Source organism: Priapulus caudatus, unplaced genomic scaffold, assembly GCF_000485595.1.
Source record: "Priapulus caudatus unplaced genomic scaffold, Priapulus_caudatus-5.0.1 Scaffold183, whole genome shotgun sequence".
In the NCBI taxonomy this organism is placed as follows: Eukaryota; Metazoa; Priapulida; class Priapulimorpha; order Priapulimorphida; family Priapulidae; genus Priapulus; species Priapulus caudatus.
In genome coordinates, this window is record NW_014577244.1 from 168,640 (window position 1) to 184,567 (window position 15,928).

Below are 15,928 nucleotides of genomic sequence, written 5' to 3' on the forward strand. Positions count from 1 at the left end.
CGACTGTTATCTGCATGTCTATAACATAATATGCTATATAATTGCCAAAACCTACCTAATTTGCATTAAAAAAAAATTAAATATCAAAACCCCTGGCCCTTATTCATTCACATACCAAAAATGAGCAAAATCGGTTGAACCTGAACTGACTAATGGCAATTCCCATTTTTGCCAAAAAATTACCGTGGCTCGAAAGTACATCGACTGGCGTGCTCCAAAATAGGACGGTCAATATGGGAGCATTGCAGTAACAACTATACCCAATTTCAAACATGTGGGTAAAACGGTTCCTGAGTTATCGTTGACCGTAGCCAAATGTTGACGGACGTACGACGGACGACGACCCATGACAATAACTCATCATGATGATGTCAAGGTGAGCTAACAAGGTTCATACCCCACACGTGTAAGCGTTTTCACATTTCTTACTGGAAAAATAGTATACTGTTGAATGATATCATAACGAACTCGCGAAAATCCACCGGTGCGCTGGCATTTGAGACGAAAATGCACGAAATGTCAGTTTTTGCCCTGTTTTCATATCAATTTCTTATTATGAAGGGGAAAGATTTTCATACTATTTGAACGTGTAAGGGTGAGATAACACTCATGCAGTGTAAATGTGTCAGTTTGGTTAGCTTTCCTGCAAAGGAAATGTTGTAAATCAATAAGTGAATACGCAGGAATAACGCGAAAATCCCAGCGCATGACGGTAGGTGCAGCGTTGAACGTGTTAAGGTCTGTCCGCCGGACGTTAGCCATATTTTCGTTACAAACGGTTTTTGTCATGTGCCCATGAAAACATTTTCGACGGCTGTGATTGGCTATTTATAAAATTGTGCAAAACTGTTTGGCTGGAAATTAGAAACTATCTAGAATATTTTTGTCATTATATGTACATTATGTCATTACATGTATGCAGTTATTGCTGGACGTTATCGCGCGCGTCTGCAACAGCTCACGTACTAGTCTACAGTCCTTTTCAGTATTCACAAATCCAGAGATGCCAACACTTTTCTGAGCAAACTGTAGTGAGGATGTCTGAAATCTGTAGTCCGAGGGTCACGCAGTGATCCGAGTATGCTAGGGGGTTCGGGGCATGCCCCCCCCCCTGGAAAATTTTTGATTCCAAAATGCAATTTCCTGCATTCTGGGATCCAAAATGACAATAAGTCCACACTGATATTTGCTGCTTAATACATGTAGTTATTTTCAATCATGTTATATCAATGTAACACTGAAACAAAACACTTGAAATATCATAAAAAATATTATTTTTTTTATCGTAATAAAAATCGTAGTTGTATGCAAACTGGTCGTAGTGGTCAAAATGCAAACGAAATTTGCATAAAATACAGACAAATCGTAGTGGTTGGCGTCTCTGCAAATCTCTTCAGACATTCTGGTTGGTCCACAGGCACTTATAGCATTTCAATAAAATATAAGGCTAACTAAATACGAAATCAATTTACTACCAAATTCTTAATGTTTCTATACTCTCTTTCACCTATTATTGCCGACAATTTCCTGTAAATTCCATCCAAATCCTACGTGCAACCATATACGCTGCCGCCGGCCATTGCTCTCGCGGCTCCACTGTTGCACGCTTACACTAATATATATAGACTAGTGTATATAACTTAGTTATTGAATATTGTAGTAAACTGCTAAACACAATAAACACTAATAGTAATACTAATAGTAATATACACTAAACACTATATATATTAGTGTAAGCGTGCAACAGTGGAGCCGCGAGAGCAATGGCCGGCGGCAGCGTATATGGTTGCACGTAGGATTTGGATGGAATTTACAGGAAAGTGTCGGCAATAATAGGTGAAAAAGAGTATAGAAACATTAAGAATTTGGTAGTAAATAGATTTCGTATTTAGTTAGCATTATATTTTATTGAAACGCTTCAAGTGCCTGTGGGTTGGTCGATCGTTGTCCCTGAAGGCAGTAAAGTGTCACTGTGTCTTGACCTTTTTGCGGATACTGCCTGCCCAGTGCCCACATACTGACAGTGACACCGTTTCAGCCAAACCTACCGATGAAAAATATCTGTCAACTTCTGCGTCTGCTCCACTTCTGGGTCGTCTGGATGCATCTTTACATTACCCATTACCACTTCCTGATGAAAGTCCTTGTTTACATGTCCATCTCTTTCTATTTTTAGTCCGGCTATATGATCAGGTGGGTGCAAATCTTCAGCCTCAGGGCCGAGTTCTAAATGTTCACCAGGAAGTGAATTGACTTCCTTGCTATGGGGCTTCTTGCCTTTTAGCAAAGGTTTAGCATTACAACACTGACATTGTAAATATATAACTGCACTAATTACAACCAAATTAAAGGTTCCTCTTGCCGTAACACTTTTCAACTTCATAATGATTGAACAGGACTTATTTGTAAACTTTTCTGCCAACGTGTAAACAATGCTAGCGTGGTGCCATCTCTTGGTAGTAAATCAAAGTAAATGCATTTAAAGACAGTGGCGCCACCTGTTCTCCGCGTGTTCCTCCATGTTTTCTTGTGTCTGTACAAAGTAATTCGAACATATTCATCGGTTTTGCCGGTTTCCTGTTCACCTTTCGTGCTCTATGCCTATTATTAATCTCACCATTCCTGTTAAGAACATATTAAAAGCATAAGTCATGCCTTCAGAAGACCAAGGTCAAGGTTAGTAGTCGTGAAGAGATTTTTGAATTTTTGCCAAATTTTGCGTTCGTTGTTCAACTTGTTCAAAGTTGTTGCTGTACTCGTAGCTCCAGTACTATAGCGCGCGTATAGTTGCGGGCCGCAACGGTTCAAGGATAGAGAACATGGGTCCCAATAAAACCAATGTCATTTACATCAATATAAATATAATATATCAATTTTAGGGTTTAGGGTTAGGACGTGGATATTCGTCCGAGCATCGGACACCTGTTCGTATGCGCTATTCATCCGAGCAGTTGCTGCGCATGCGCTGTTAATGTTGTATTACATAAATGTAATATAATTTATAATATAATATAATACTGGAAAATGCTAGTCGCCTACTCTCCATCCTAACTACAATCTAAACCTACCACTAATTATTTAACTCTAACCTAACTCTTTTACTAATCACAATCTAAACCTACAAGTACAACTAATTATTAACCGACTCGTTTTGCTTATATAGGCGAATGATAGTACCAAACACTATATGGTGTATAACCACATACGCAACGCATGTATGCAGGGGCGCTCACAGCCGTAGGCTGCGTAGCAAAACGCAAGGCCAAAAAAGCCTAAAGCGGCAAAATATAAGCCTAATATAATATAATATAATAAAATTTAGAGCGTCTAGATTTTAAAATTGGCTGGGGGGAAACCCCCAGACCCCCCTTCACACTTTCTATCTCCGGCACGTAGAGGCCGTGCGCCTGCGGTACGCTACATCAACAACTGCTCGGACGAATAGCGCATACGAACAGGTGTCCGATGCTCGGACGAATATCCACGTCGTTAGGGTTATGGTTAGCTCTAGTACTATACGCCCGTGTTCGATTAACTGCCGCAGGGCTATAGCACATTGTCGGCTGAATACCAACTACGACCTGTTACCACCTGTCCCATGAAAAATGGATCGCAAACGCAAAGTTATCGGCTTTTAAACACTTATTTATCTACATGGACATCTCACCTATCTTTTAGAACACTTTCAACAAATTTACACCATGTATTTGTCCTTTTATTCCACAAAGTAAAGCACTACTGGCATTTTATTTTGAAACGAAGTGGCGTGCGCACGAGCCGTGACGTCACCGTATTGTATATACATGCCCATAGCTGCCATGTGTTTTGCGTACATATCCGGTAACGTCACGGTCGCGCACGCCGCTTCGTTTCAAATTGAAATGCCAGTAGTGCTTACTTTGTGGAATAAAAGGACTTTGCGTTTTGCGATCCATTTTTTATGGGGACAGGTGGTAACAGGTTGTAGTTGGTATTTCCCAGCCGACAATGTGCTATAGCCCTGCGGCAGTCAATGTACGCGCGGCTATAGTACTAGAGCTAGGTTTATGGTTAGCCTTACGGTTCGGTTTAGGCTAGACCGAATAATTATGTAGCCATATTATGGCATGTAACCTTTTTTTATATTTGGTGAGGGTTATATTGGGACAGAACGGGGTTCATTGAAATTTCGTGAGATCGCATGCAAAATGCATGACGCTGCTAATTGCGGCCCGTACGCCGCTATTGCGCGAGAAAAAAACCTACGGCGTTCCCTTCTACATGGCTTTTGCTACTGATATGTGTATACATTCACTTCAATCGTTATTTTACTTCTTTAAGCATTGTTTTCAGAAACCCCACTTCATTAACTTTAGTAAATTATGTGGCCATCTACAGAACAATCAGACCAATCACAGCGCAGTCTATCACGCCTCCTGCAGCGCCACAAGATACAAGCGAGAACCACTGGGCTATTGTAAGACTGCTGATTGGTCTGTATTGTTGTTGTGGCATTTTGGCATGCGATCTCACAAAATTTCACATGAACCCCGTTCTGTTGCAATCACCTTCACCAAAATATAAAAAAGGTTATATGGGACAGAATTATTCGGTCTAGGGTTAGGCACATTGGTTTTATTGGGACCCATGTTCTCTATCCTTGGCCGAGTTACAGGGCTATAGTACTAGAGCTTACTGTACTCGTATGCGTTATAATAAATTGCACTACCGGCCTCGTAGTAATAATAATATATTGCTAATCTAGTAGTAGTAGTAGTAGTTTAAGTTAGGGAAAATTAATGTGGATAAAGTTAACATGCGTAATTGTCTAGTTAGATACAATAATGTAACCCAAACCCAGGATAAGGTTACAAACGCGAGTCTATGGTTTTCTGTGGAGGACCCTGAGTGAATCACTCAGGGCAGTTTGCTGGTGCGTTTTCAGAGACTAGAACTTCCAAACTGGGTTTATCTAAAACACAACCTTTCTCGCGTATCTGGAACTACTATGTATCACAATAACTCTGTATTAAACTAATATAACTTGTTACAAAAATTCGAAGTGACGAGCGGCGGATTATTGAGCGCCATTTCTGTTGACCTGTGACGTAACGCATTCCCAATGCGCATAGCGATCGCGCAAACGCAGCACTCCGATTGGTCGGTGAATCTGCTATTCAAACCGAAGTACGTCACCGGTCAACAGAAATGCGGCTCAATATATCCGGCTGCTCGTCACTTTGAATTTTTGTAACAGGTATATTAGTTTTAATACAGAGTATTGTGATACATAGTAAGTTCCAGGATAGCGGAGAAAGGTCGTGTTTAGAATAAACCCAGTTTGGAAGTTCTAGTCTCTGAAAATGCACCAGCAAACCGCCCTGAGTGATTCACTCAGGGGTCCAGCGGTGAGAAACTAAGCGGTCGCCCAGTCGCCAGTGGCGATTAGAAAATCGACGGCGCGACTGCTTGCTCGTGTCAGCTGGTCCGGCGGGGCGACTACATAATCGCCGCACAGGAAATAAAAAATTTACCAAACTGAGGCCATAATAAAAATGTTGTTTGTTTGCCCTCACCCGACCGACCCGCCAAAAAAGGGCCCACACAAACATTTGCATTAACCTTTCCGATTTTTTTTAAAAAGTTTCTGTATGTGGCAGGCCTGCGGCAACTGTACGCGGGCTATAGTACTAGAAGCTATGGCACAGCCTGCGTACGTGCCTGTTAGCTGGGCGGCACTGATTGAAGTAGGGGGGAGGGGCGAGTGCATTATTGATTGTTTCACTTTCAGCTGCGTGCCAGGGTGTTACGTATGTTCATTATTACATATGTAGGGGGTGACAGGGCTTCCTTGGGTCGAGGTAAACACAATAAATCATAGGTAGACTAAGGCTACTAAATGTTGAATTTTGCCGGTTTCAGTCTGTCTCACTCCTTTTGATACACTCCTGGTGTTATGTGTAAGGTGTTATATGGAGAGTTTAGTTGTTGCACATGTTGTTTTTTTTCATGGTTGAGATGTCAATACAAATACATGTAGAATCATGCTTACACGTAACACATTAACCATTTGTTTGGCAAGTACACAGTGAAATACACACACACACGCACGCGCGCGCGCGCACGCACGCACACACACACATACACACACCATTCCATTATTACTGGCAGTGGTGATGCTGCTGCTACCGCTGCTGGTGGTACTACGCAATTAAAGGATCTCATGGAAACCAACGTTGTCAGTGTAAGTGCCATTTCTTATGGCAGCTCTGATGAAATTGTACATCTCACATCGAAAACTATCCCAAAATAGCTACTGAACATTTAACTTCATGATTACATGCTTATTTCTACTTACAACATTATTGGGCCTACAAAAATGTCTGTGCATGCAGCACAGTTGACAGACGGCGACATATTACAGCACAACGTTCACAGACAGCGAAATATTAGCAAGGCAAAGATATAGCGCCCCCTATTTTCAGGCAAATCTTTACCTTTTTTTTGTTGTATTTTTTAAGCCTTTTTTACCGTTTTCAACCGAGTAAACAGCGTGCGAGCTTGGCACTCGCCCGCTCGCCAATGTCGAGTGAAAATAATATCGGGCGAGTGAAAGCTAAAGCTGACTCGCCCATGTTGGCGAGTGAAATTAATTGTCTAGAACTTTAAGTAAATGTCGATTCCTTATATTATGTTATATATATCCAAACATTGATGAAATACAGTTGTAGCGATTGTGAAGGGCGGCTATCCCACGACATCCTCACTTTAGATTATCAAAGGTCGCAGAAGAAAGCAGCCCGCGAGAGCGTGCAGCGCCAGCACAGCGTGGCTGTGTATACGTGCCTGGGGCGGCATACCGATTGATGTACAGGGAAAGGGGAGGGGAGTGCAGGACTGTTTAAAAGTCACCTTGGCCTTGGTGTTAACAAGTCAATAAAATCGGCGTAACGTGGCGTTTCATTGATGGGGCAAAGCAGCCCGAGAATAAAAGTAAATTAAATGAAAATGAAAACGGAACTTTCAGAGGAGATGTGCCTTGAATTTTTGAGAAAAGTGATCAATGAATTACATGTGTAGTTAAATCAATGATGTTTTTGTGTTTTTTCACTATTTTTGACAAGCATTTTTGTTTTAAAATTTAGGCGAGTACAGATTCCGTTTGGGCGAGTTAACTTATCCGACCGACCTAGTCGGGTAAATGCTTGGTCCGGTCGCATACAACCAGAGTGCTAGTAGCCCGACTGGTCGTGTTAGAATTGGTCATATATATTGCACTGAAGTTCACCTCTGGTTCGCGGCCGCACTGTTTTGTCGCAGAGCGTGTACATTGTCTAGCAGAGCGTGAGGCCGGATACCAGTCTACCCTTTGGCAAAAACAATAACGTGGCTTGCTGCCAGCCGCAGTAGACGATCGATAAACCGTGCGCTCGTGTATGCCCAAGGTAGAATACGAATGCTGCACGTGAACTCGGCCCACGCGCGATTTAAAGCGCGGGAAACAGCATCTATGAATTCATACGATGACACATCTTATCTAAAATAAAGTTTTCCATAACAATGGTCTGGGTCTGGGCTAGTAAAAGTTAGGTCAGGGGTAGTGGTTTTCCTCAGTTACTAGCCCGATGGTCTAGTGAAATAAAAAGTTAATGTTGAACCCTGGGTTTTTATTTTAAAGCTCTAACACTGAGTAAAGTTTAGAACCCGTCCCGTGTATTCATCGATCTCTTCTGTGAATTTGGCGCTATTTGGATCAAAACTGACGGAGCCTTTCATTAACATACATAAATACAACATTCGCCAAATTATAGTAAGATAATGTGTGTGTGTGTGTGTGTGTGTGTGTGTGTGTGTGTGTGTGTGTGTGTGTGTGTGTGGTGTGTGTGTGTATGCGTGCGTGTGCGTGTGTACGTGTGTGTGTGGTGTGTGTGTGCGTGCGTGCGTGCGTGCGTGCGGTGTGGTTTTTGGTTTTACAAACCCCCCCAGAGGCCGGAAACGGCCTTCCCGCGAGTGTTCATTCTGGTTCCCTGGCCTCTTGCTAACTTGAGACACCTCATTCAATATCACCTTTAAACCAAAAAACACAAACGAGTTAAAATAGTGTTACGAACGAGTTAAAATGTTAAAAAACTGACAAGATCGGATCCTAGTCTTTTTCGGCGGGTAGAGTGTTGAATGAAACGGCACGCGATAGAAATGACAGCCTAGATGACAGAAGAATAGGTCCACCTAATTTAGCCATATTCTTGCTACGTTCATTTCAATAGTTTTTCCTGCCTAGACTCTTAAACTCGTCCAGCAAGCTTATGGATTTGAATTATGGGTGTTTAAAAAAAAAGATAACTTGGCCAAAAAAAGTGTAGGCCCGGGCCTACAGTGCTACATACTGGCTACGCCCCTGGTGTGTGTGTGCATGCGTGCGTGGGTGCGTGTTTATGCTGGGTGGGGTTGCTACACTAACACCACGGCCTGACTGACGCCGCTCGTGAAACTGTTGTGAGAGAATGAAGAACGAATGTAGCTTCTCATTTTCTTTCACTCTCGCTCGCTCTCTCTCTCACTCTCTCTCTTTCTTTCTCTCTCTCTCTCTCTCTCTCCCCTGATATCCTAGTCAGATTTGGTTAATTTTTGAAAGTTATTGTCATGACAAAGCAATAAGTGGAGTAACAGATGGATGCAAATTAATCAATTAATGCTAATTAATCAATTAAAAGTGTTTAAGTAACTAAGATATTTCAAAAATTCAGTTAGATTTCATATGAGGATACTACATTCTCATTATCCTAAAATTTTTACTGGAATATATTGAGAAAAAGAAGAAGATATATTTTCTGTCATTTTTAGCAATTTGCGATCACAGTTTTCACATAAAACGAAAGGAAATACAATAGACAATAATTTCGATAAAAACCGACAGTAAAATTGCTATAATTTTCTTGTTTCTCAACCAATCTTCAAAATCTTGGTGTCATTGTATTGCTCTTTCCAAGTCCCATCCTGTCAAACTAATCAAAAACCTTTTTAAACATTTTGAATTTTTTTGTCACATACCCGGGTACCTAGAATAAGAAACATTGTTAAATTTATGCGTGATGCATGTTGACATGTTGTGTATGTACGAGTCTCACACTAGACAATATAGATACAATAATGTAACCCAAACCCAAGATAGGGTTACAACGCGAGTCTATGGTTTTCTGTGGAGGGACCCCCAGGGTGAAAAACTGATAATTGGAGGCACTGGTCCAGCAGGACCAGTACCTCTGAGGAAGTACTGGTCCTGGTCAGTAGGCACTGGTCCAGGATTTCTGTCATAGCAAAGGCAATGACTCGGATGTGGGGACGTTTTTATACGGGGGGGGATGGTGCAATTTGGTGATGTGCATTCTAAGGTATTCTTAAAAATTATATTTTTTACTCGTTTCGATACACTGATGCGTAGTAAATCGGAACAAGTCCAAAGATCAATCTCAAAATCAATCAAATCAATCAAAGATCAAAATCAACGATCAAAACATCAAAGATCAGCGCGCTCTGAAGACCGCCCATTATTCTATAATTATCATATTTTATTACACAGCGATCGCTGATTGGTCGGGATGCCCAGTATTATCGAATTAGCAGAGGTTTAACAGCATGAGCCTAGAAAATCGAACACAACAAACATGGAGAGTTTGTGTACTTCGGCATGAACTTTAGGCTTCGGAATTTGACTATTTTTAGTCTATATTTGATTAAATTTACCATTGATTTCATCAGAATAATGTAGAAGGTTAGTAGGGAATAACAAAATAATCAGGCCACAATTAAACAATTTTTTGTTTGCCCTCACCCGACCCAGGCTGAAAAGTGTGGTTGGCTTTTTTTGAGGGGGGTCTTTTTACAAATTCAGCAATGGTGTCTACGTGCTCAGGTGTGCTTGTGTGGAGATACCTTTTATGTTTGCCTACACATTTATATAATGTACATTGTACAGTGATACAATATACATATAAAATACTTTTAACAACTTGTGTTTATCAGAGCTAAATTGTGCATGATTTTATTTCCAGATCACACACGCACGCACGCACGCACGCCGCATACACGTAATCTGGAAATAAAAGCATTACAAATAAAAGGAACTTGAATTAAGAAGTAATAAATATCTTCTTAGCAGCATATTAGTCTTGGAAAGGAAAATAAAGTTAATCTGTCAGAGTTAGATCCATAATTAAGTTATTTAGTATCTAAATTATAATATAGCGATTTCCAGGATTCCAGGAAAGTTTTGCTATCCAAGTTTTGGAATCCAGCGATTCCAGGAAAGTTAAACACGCCTTGTTGTTATTATAGGCCATGTCGAATGACAGTAATTACATGTTATGAACAATATTGTTAAGAACAAATAAAATGGATAAAAATACTAAACATGTGAAATTTTTTATTTCTAATGTAAATAGTATCAATAACACCAAGTCGTGTTTAACTTTCCGAAATCCCTAGCAAACCTCGCTAGTTCTTTGCTATGTTTGCATTGCTAAGCGATAGAGGGCTTTCAAAAGCATTGCCCTTATGTTTCGGTTCACAGTTGTTGATTTCACGGTATAACTTTCTAAAACCACATTGTACGTTTGGACGCGATATCTCCCGATTTGTCATTTTTGTGAGACCAACGATTAGACACGGATAAAGTTTAATGATTAAGGCAAGACTTGAGCTCAAGTTTATCGAGGTAAACACAATAAATCATAGGTAGACTAAGGCTACTAAATGTTGAATTTTGCCGGTTTCAGTCTGTCTCACTCCTTTTGATACACTCCTGATAACACTACTGGTAACATATGCATCACAGACACTAAGCCCGCGCCTAGCGCGGGTTCCAGCTAGTTATTATAAATTACTATCTTACTACTTTCTATGATACATGTTTACTTTCTATGATATCTGTTTATAATCTATTATACAACAAGTAACTAGTATAACTATAGCTGTAATAATAAGGTTTGTTATGCTTTAGCCATTAATACTGGTTAAAATTTGCTGTCTTGTACAATTCTGGTTGACTAAGGTAAGTTACCATTGAATCATTGCACTGCAGCAAGTTTCAGAAATGTGCACATGGCATTTTGTTTGTAAACACAGCTGATCAGCCAATCAAATTGCGCTATTCAGGTCACGTGATCAGATGCAGGCTAGCCATATGGAACTTTATGGCAAACCATTGTTGATAAAATCCTCAATCATCGACCCTATGATGAAATTTTTTACCAAGAGTATCATGTTTATGTTATCTTAAGATGTTTAAAAAGACACTAGAGGTAGTATTACCCATTTTTAACATTAGTGGAATAGTTTTATCCGGCTCGATTTGGAGCCTAATTTCTTGGATTTCTCATTGCACCAAGATGTCGGTGGCCCCGACCGGTGTCTCGACAGGAGGGAATGAACTCGTTTTGAATCGTCAGATCTCGATGAAACTTCGTAGGTTTATGGTTGAAACATAGTAAAACATCTCAGCTTACCTCAGAATATTCTCATATATAACATAAAGAAGTATACGGCTGCTGAATTTGTCCTAAAACTTAAACGAAATTGATCAACATGAAAAACCTAACTAATGTGAAAAATTCGAAATCGAGGCAATAGCTGGTGATTCCTTCTACATCATACCAAGGATTCCCGTGGAATACCCAACGCGAACCAATCACCAGACCGCTTTTCATGGGCTACCCAGTTTGCGCGACGCAACAGATCGTCAGCAGGAGAAACGGAGACAATTGCCACCGCTGAATGCGGGTTTTGTCACATACCTATTTTGTTTCACATAATATTTTCTCAATCCTGCATTTCTGGATGTATTGAATCGGATGTAGATTCCTTGAAGCAACTTCGGTTATTTATATTAAACATTGTGAGTAAAATAATGCAGTGTGGTAATTTATGTCTATTATGCCAGAGCGCGAGAGTAAGAGGAGGCGGTCACGAAGCAGGGACCGAAAAAGACGGTCGCGTTCAAAGGATAAAGAGTCAACGAGGGATAGACGAAAAAGGTATGTCACTTTATTGGTGGTGATGGCGCTGTAAACTAGGTTTCATTTCCTCGTTTATTAAAAATTGGAGTTTCCTTCACAAAATGTTTTTAGAGTTTTGTTTGCTGCTAGGAAACGGTCTCTAGTAAAAGTAAACCACTTTGAAGAGAAAAACATATCAAATCACTTGAACATTGGCTTAGCTCATTCATGTACACAAAACAAAGAAAACTTGAATGTATCATACCTGTAGATACAAAACTGGGAGTGACTATTGCTGAGCTGAGAATTTAGTATCTAAGGAAAGGAATGTTTGATGCAGTTCAAAAATTGTTGTTTTGTTGGCGAAACAAAGAAAACTTGGTTTTGAACTATTCTGTGGAGACTGACTAATGTCTTTGAATCGATGTTTGCAAATGTTTGTATGCATCTTTGCAGCCGCGACCGGTCACCCCCGGCCACCTTATCCTCCTCTGGCCCACGTAAGAGCAGAAGAAGAAAGCCAACCATGTACTGGGACATCCCTCCCCCTGGATTCGCTCACATCACACCTCTCCAATATAAAGCAATGCATGGTAAGACATTCGTTACATGACAGTATGAGTATTAAAGTCATCCTGCTAAGCTCCTGTATCTTGATTACAATATGGCGACTGTGCTGAAAATCCTGAGGCCTATAAATAAAAAGACGTTTGTTTCCGCTAACCCGACCAAGTCCATTTTAAACCCCCATGTCGAAACTTTGTGATCGGCCAAAAAAAAAGAAGTGAATGCATTGATTTGACTTTGAAGTCATTATATGGGCTGTTATAAGTATAAAATAAGTATTGTTAGAATATAAAAAAATATTTGATAAAAAAAAGTTTGGCCTGCCTACCGTGTCCAATTTTTTTCAGCTCATTAGCGGAAACAAACATCTTTTTCTCTTAGGCCTGAGCAGCAGTTGGGGTTGCAAGGCTCGTATTTTTACAAGGAATCGCTATACTTTGTTTTACAGCCGCGGGTCAAATCCCAGCACAGGTGGTTGCTGCTGCGCAGGTCGTACAGCAGGAAAACTCGCCGCTGCCAATAGTGGGCAGCACCATCACTCGTCAAGCTCGCCGCCTCTACGTTGGCAACATTCCATTTGGGTGTACAGAGGTATGTGTACTAGTGCGGTGAGGGCTAAACTGTACTATGAGCAAGGTATTGACAAGCTAGGACAAACGGGGTGAAACTCGTCCAAAACATGATTTCCCTCATAGAGGATCTCGTTCCTGTTTACAGCAAGCCATGATGGATTTCTTCAATCATCAGATGAAAATCACCGGTCTCGCGCAGGCAGCGGGTAATCCCATCCTTGCGTGTCAGATCAACCTTGACAAGAACTTTGCTTTCTTGGAGGTGAGTTTTTGAAATTTCGTTGAGACGGTTCATATTCTCCATAATTGCTATGATCCATTTTACTATTTTTACCCCAGTCTTCACTGATTATTCTTGCAATTGATTGTGTTTATTTTTCTATTGATTCCTGAATGTTATCTTGCAGTGAACTTTTAACACACTTGTTAATCTGGCATTTGAAAGATATTTGCAAACACGTTGTTAGTGAACTCAAACGCTGCATTCAATGTACAAGTCGTACAATTTGGGAGAAGGTTTAATGCTATGTGATTGGTTACAGTTCCGCTCGGTGGATGAGACAACACAGGCAATGGCGTTTGATGGCATAAACTTTCAAGGTCAGCCCTTGAAGCTGAGAAGACCACGCGACTACCAACCAATGATCGGCGTCTCTGAAATCCCCCTAAACACTGTTCCTGGTAAGAACTGTACGATTACTCATATCGCCATCAGAATCTACAAGAACGATACTGAATCTAAATGGAGACCTGCCAAATGTAATCACGTTGTAACGTTGACTTGCATTGCATTGAGAACTTTGACGTTGTAATCTGTATAGAATGAGACTAGGTTGTGTGACTGTGGAGTTGTGTAGATCGTAAGTGACGTGCCACGCGGTCATAGTGACGGTGTCATGTTTCAGGTGTGGTATCGACAATGGTGCACGATTCTCCTGACAAGCTGTTCGTTGGAGGTCTACCAAACTATCTCAGCGAGGATCAGGTAGGGCATTCACGCAGCGGCGGTGGTGGCGGCGTGCGATGCGTTGTCATGGCGCCATGCGGACCCTCCCGCACGTGATGATGTGATGGCGTGGCCTGTCGGATTCTACGTTCATCTCGTCGGTCATGTCGGTGTTCACTCATCATTGTCTGTATGTTTCTACGTGTAGATTATCATTTACGCCTTGTGACCGTTCACATTTAGTGACATGTAGTCACAATGTGACTGCAGACTGTCCGATGTCGGTGGTAAGCGTGAGTTGCCCACAAAGAGGAGGGGGGGTGGTGTTACCCATCATTTGTATCCGTAACTGAGGTGGGGTGGATGTGTCCTATGGGAGAGGAGAGTGTTTGTGTGTGGGTCGGCATAACGGTGTAAAAGTGTCATTGTCTGCCTAATAGCGATAGTATGGTCTTTGGTATATTGTGCACTATGCATCTTTCGTATAGGAAACGACTTATCACTATTTTTCATTTATATAAGTTTAGATAGCATCTATTGCCAGTTTTGGCATCTTTATTGCATCTTTGCATGTGTAGGGTCTATCCATATATTTTCTTACAGTGTTTATTAGGTGGTCTTTGCTGAAAAAGTACATATATTTGACTTTCCTCGCTGTCTAGACAAACCAATTTCGTTCTTGGTTGCAAAAGGTTGCTTTCAGGTTTTTACAGGGGTTGTGAAAATATTCATAGGTAAAGATGTGAGAAGGAGCAGACCACTTGCTTTCATGTTTTTACAGGGGTGTCAAAAATATTCATAGGTAAAGATGTGAGAAGGAGCAAACCACTTGCTTTCATGTTTTTACAGGGGTGTCAAAAATATTCATAGGTAAAGATGTGAGAAGGAGCAAACCACTTGCTTTCATGTTTTTACAGGGGTGTCAAAAATATTCATAGGTAAAGATGTGAGGAAGGGAGCAACTATTGCTGTCAGCGTTTTTACAGGGGGTGTCCAAAATACTTTTGGTAAAATATGTGCACCAAGGCGTCCTTCGTTTCAGTGGCCATTTCTAGGTTTTTAGTGTGCGCATCCAAGGAGCAAGTATTCGTTTCAGGAGTTTCTGTAAGTCTGGAAGATGTGTGGCGTTTGTGGCACAACGCCTTTCCATTGGAGGCTTTTCAATTACATGCAATTATTTTTAATTTGTTTAAGCACTGAGATGTGTTTAAACACTGAATTTGTTTAAAAACAGATCCTATCACCAATAATAAAGTTCTAGCGCAGTGTGGAACCGATAACGATAAAAAAGGTTGTGAAGGCACTTGCTCAGTCGAAGGTCGCGAAACGTGAATGTGCTGACTTGTAGTTCTTTTGTGCTGGTGACTGTACTGAATGATTCAGAAGGTGATACTCATCTGCTTTTTTTCCTTTTCCTTGCCTTTTGTCCCTAGCAAGGGTACGCGGTTGTTGATAAAGCTAATACGTGCCACAAATACGCACTACTGCTCTGGCTGCAACGAAGGCCAAGTGCTCCTGGTGGTTTTATTTTACTATGGGTATCACTGTTCGGTAGAGTTTGGGCAAGACAGACAGGTTAGGGTACAATCTTTCATTTCTATCGTTTCGGAATGCGTGGGGGCGTGTGATGTATTGGGGGATGCTGCCTGTCAAGTGCATGCGTAATACAAGCTGAGCTTGTAAGAGAGGTTGGTTTTGAACCAGGAGGTGTTGGGGGCTAAGATCCATGTTTAAGTTGAGTAGTCCAGATTGGTCTCATCTGTAGATAGTTTAGGCTAATATGTGTGTGTATTATTTACACGCATCTAGTCTTTCCCTCTTATATGTTTCCTGTAGTCAAGCATTGGTTGAGTTTCCAGCTTTCGACCTGT

At 41.0% G+C, this 15,928-nt stretch overlaps 2 protein-coding genes across 3 annotated transcripts in view; one reads left to right on the forward strand and one right to left on the reverse strand.

Moving 5' to 3' along the window:
- The window catches only part of LOC106806872 (45 kDa calcium-binding protein-like), an 8,280-nt gene extending 5,832 nt beyond the window's left edge, over window positions 1–2,448 (reverse strand). The window contains exon 1 of the mRNA XM_014809009.1: window positions 2,049–2,448. Coding sequence (XP_014664495.1) covers window positions 2,049–2,383 — 335 coding nt within the window. The 5' untranslated portion in view covers window positions 2,384–2,448. The remainder of the gene's footprint in view (window positions 1–2,048) is intronic.
- A 70-nt stretch (window positions 2,449–2,518) lies between these two features.
- LOC106806871 (splicing factor U2AF 50 kDa subunit-like) overlaps window positions 2,519–15,928 on the forward strand; it is a 21,429-nt gene continuing 8,019 nt past the window's right edge. The window contains exons 1-7 of one of the 2 annotated variants that reach the window (XM_014809007.1): window positions 2,519–2,676; window positions 11,918–12,011; window positions 12,429–12,565; window positions 12,988–13,130; window positions 13,257–13,373; window positions 13,654–13,792; window positions 14,017–14,096. In XM_014809007.1, the coding sequence (XP_014664493.1) occupies window positions 2,652–2,676; window positions 11,918–12,011; window positions 12,429–12,565; window positions 12,988–13,130; window positions 13,257–13,373; window positions 13,654–13,792; window positions 14,017–14,096 (735 nt within the window). In that variant the 5' untranslated portion in view covers window positions 2,519–2,651. The remainder of the gene's footprint in view (window positions 2,677–11,917; window positions 12,012–12,428; window positions 12,566–12,987; window positions 13,131–13,256; window positions 13,374–13,653; window positions 13,793–14,016; window positions 14,097–15,928) is intronic. The other variant, XM_014809008.1, reaches the window with a different exon arrangement.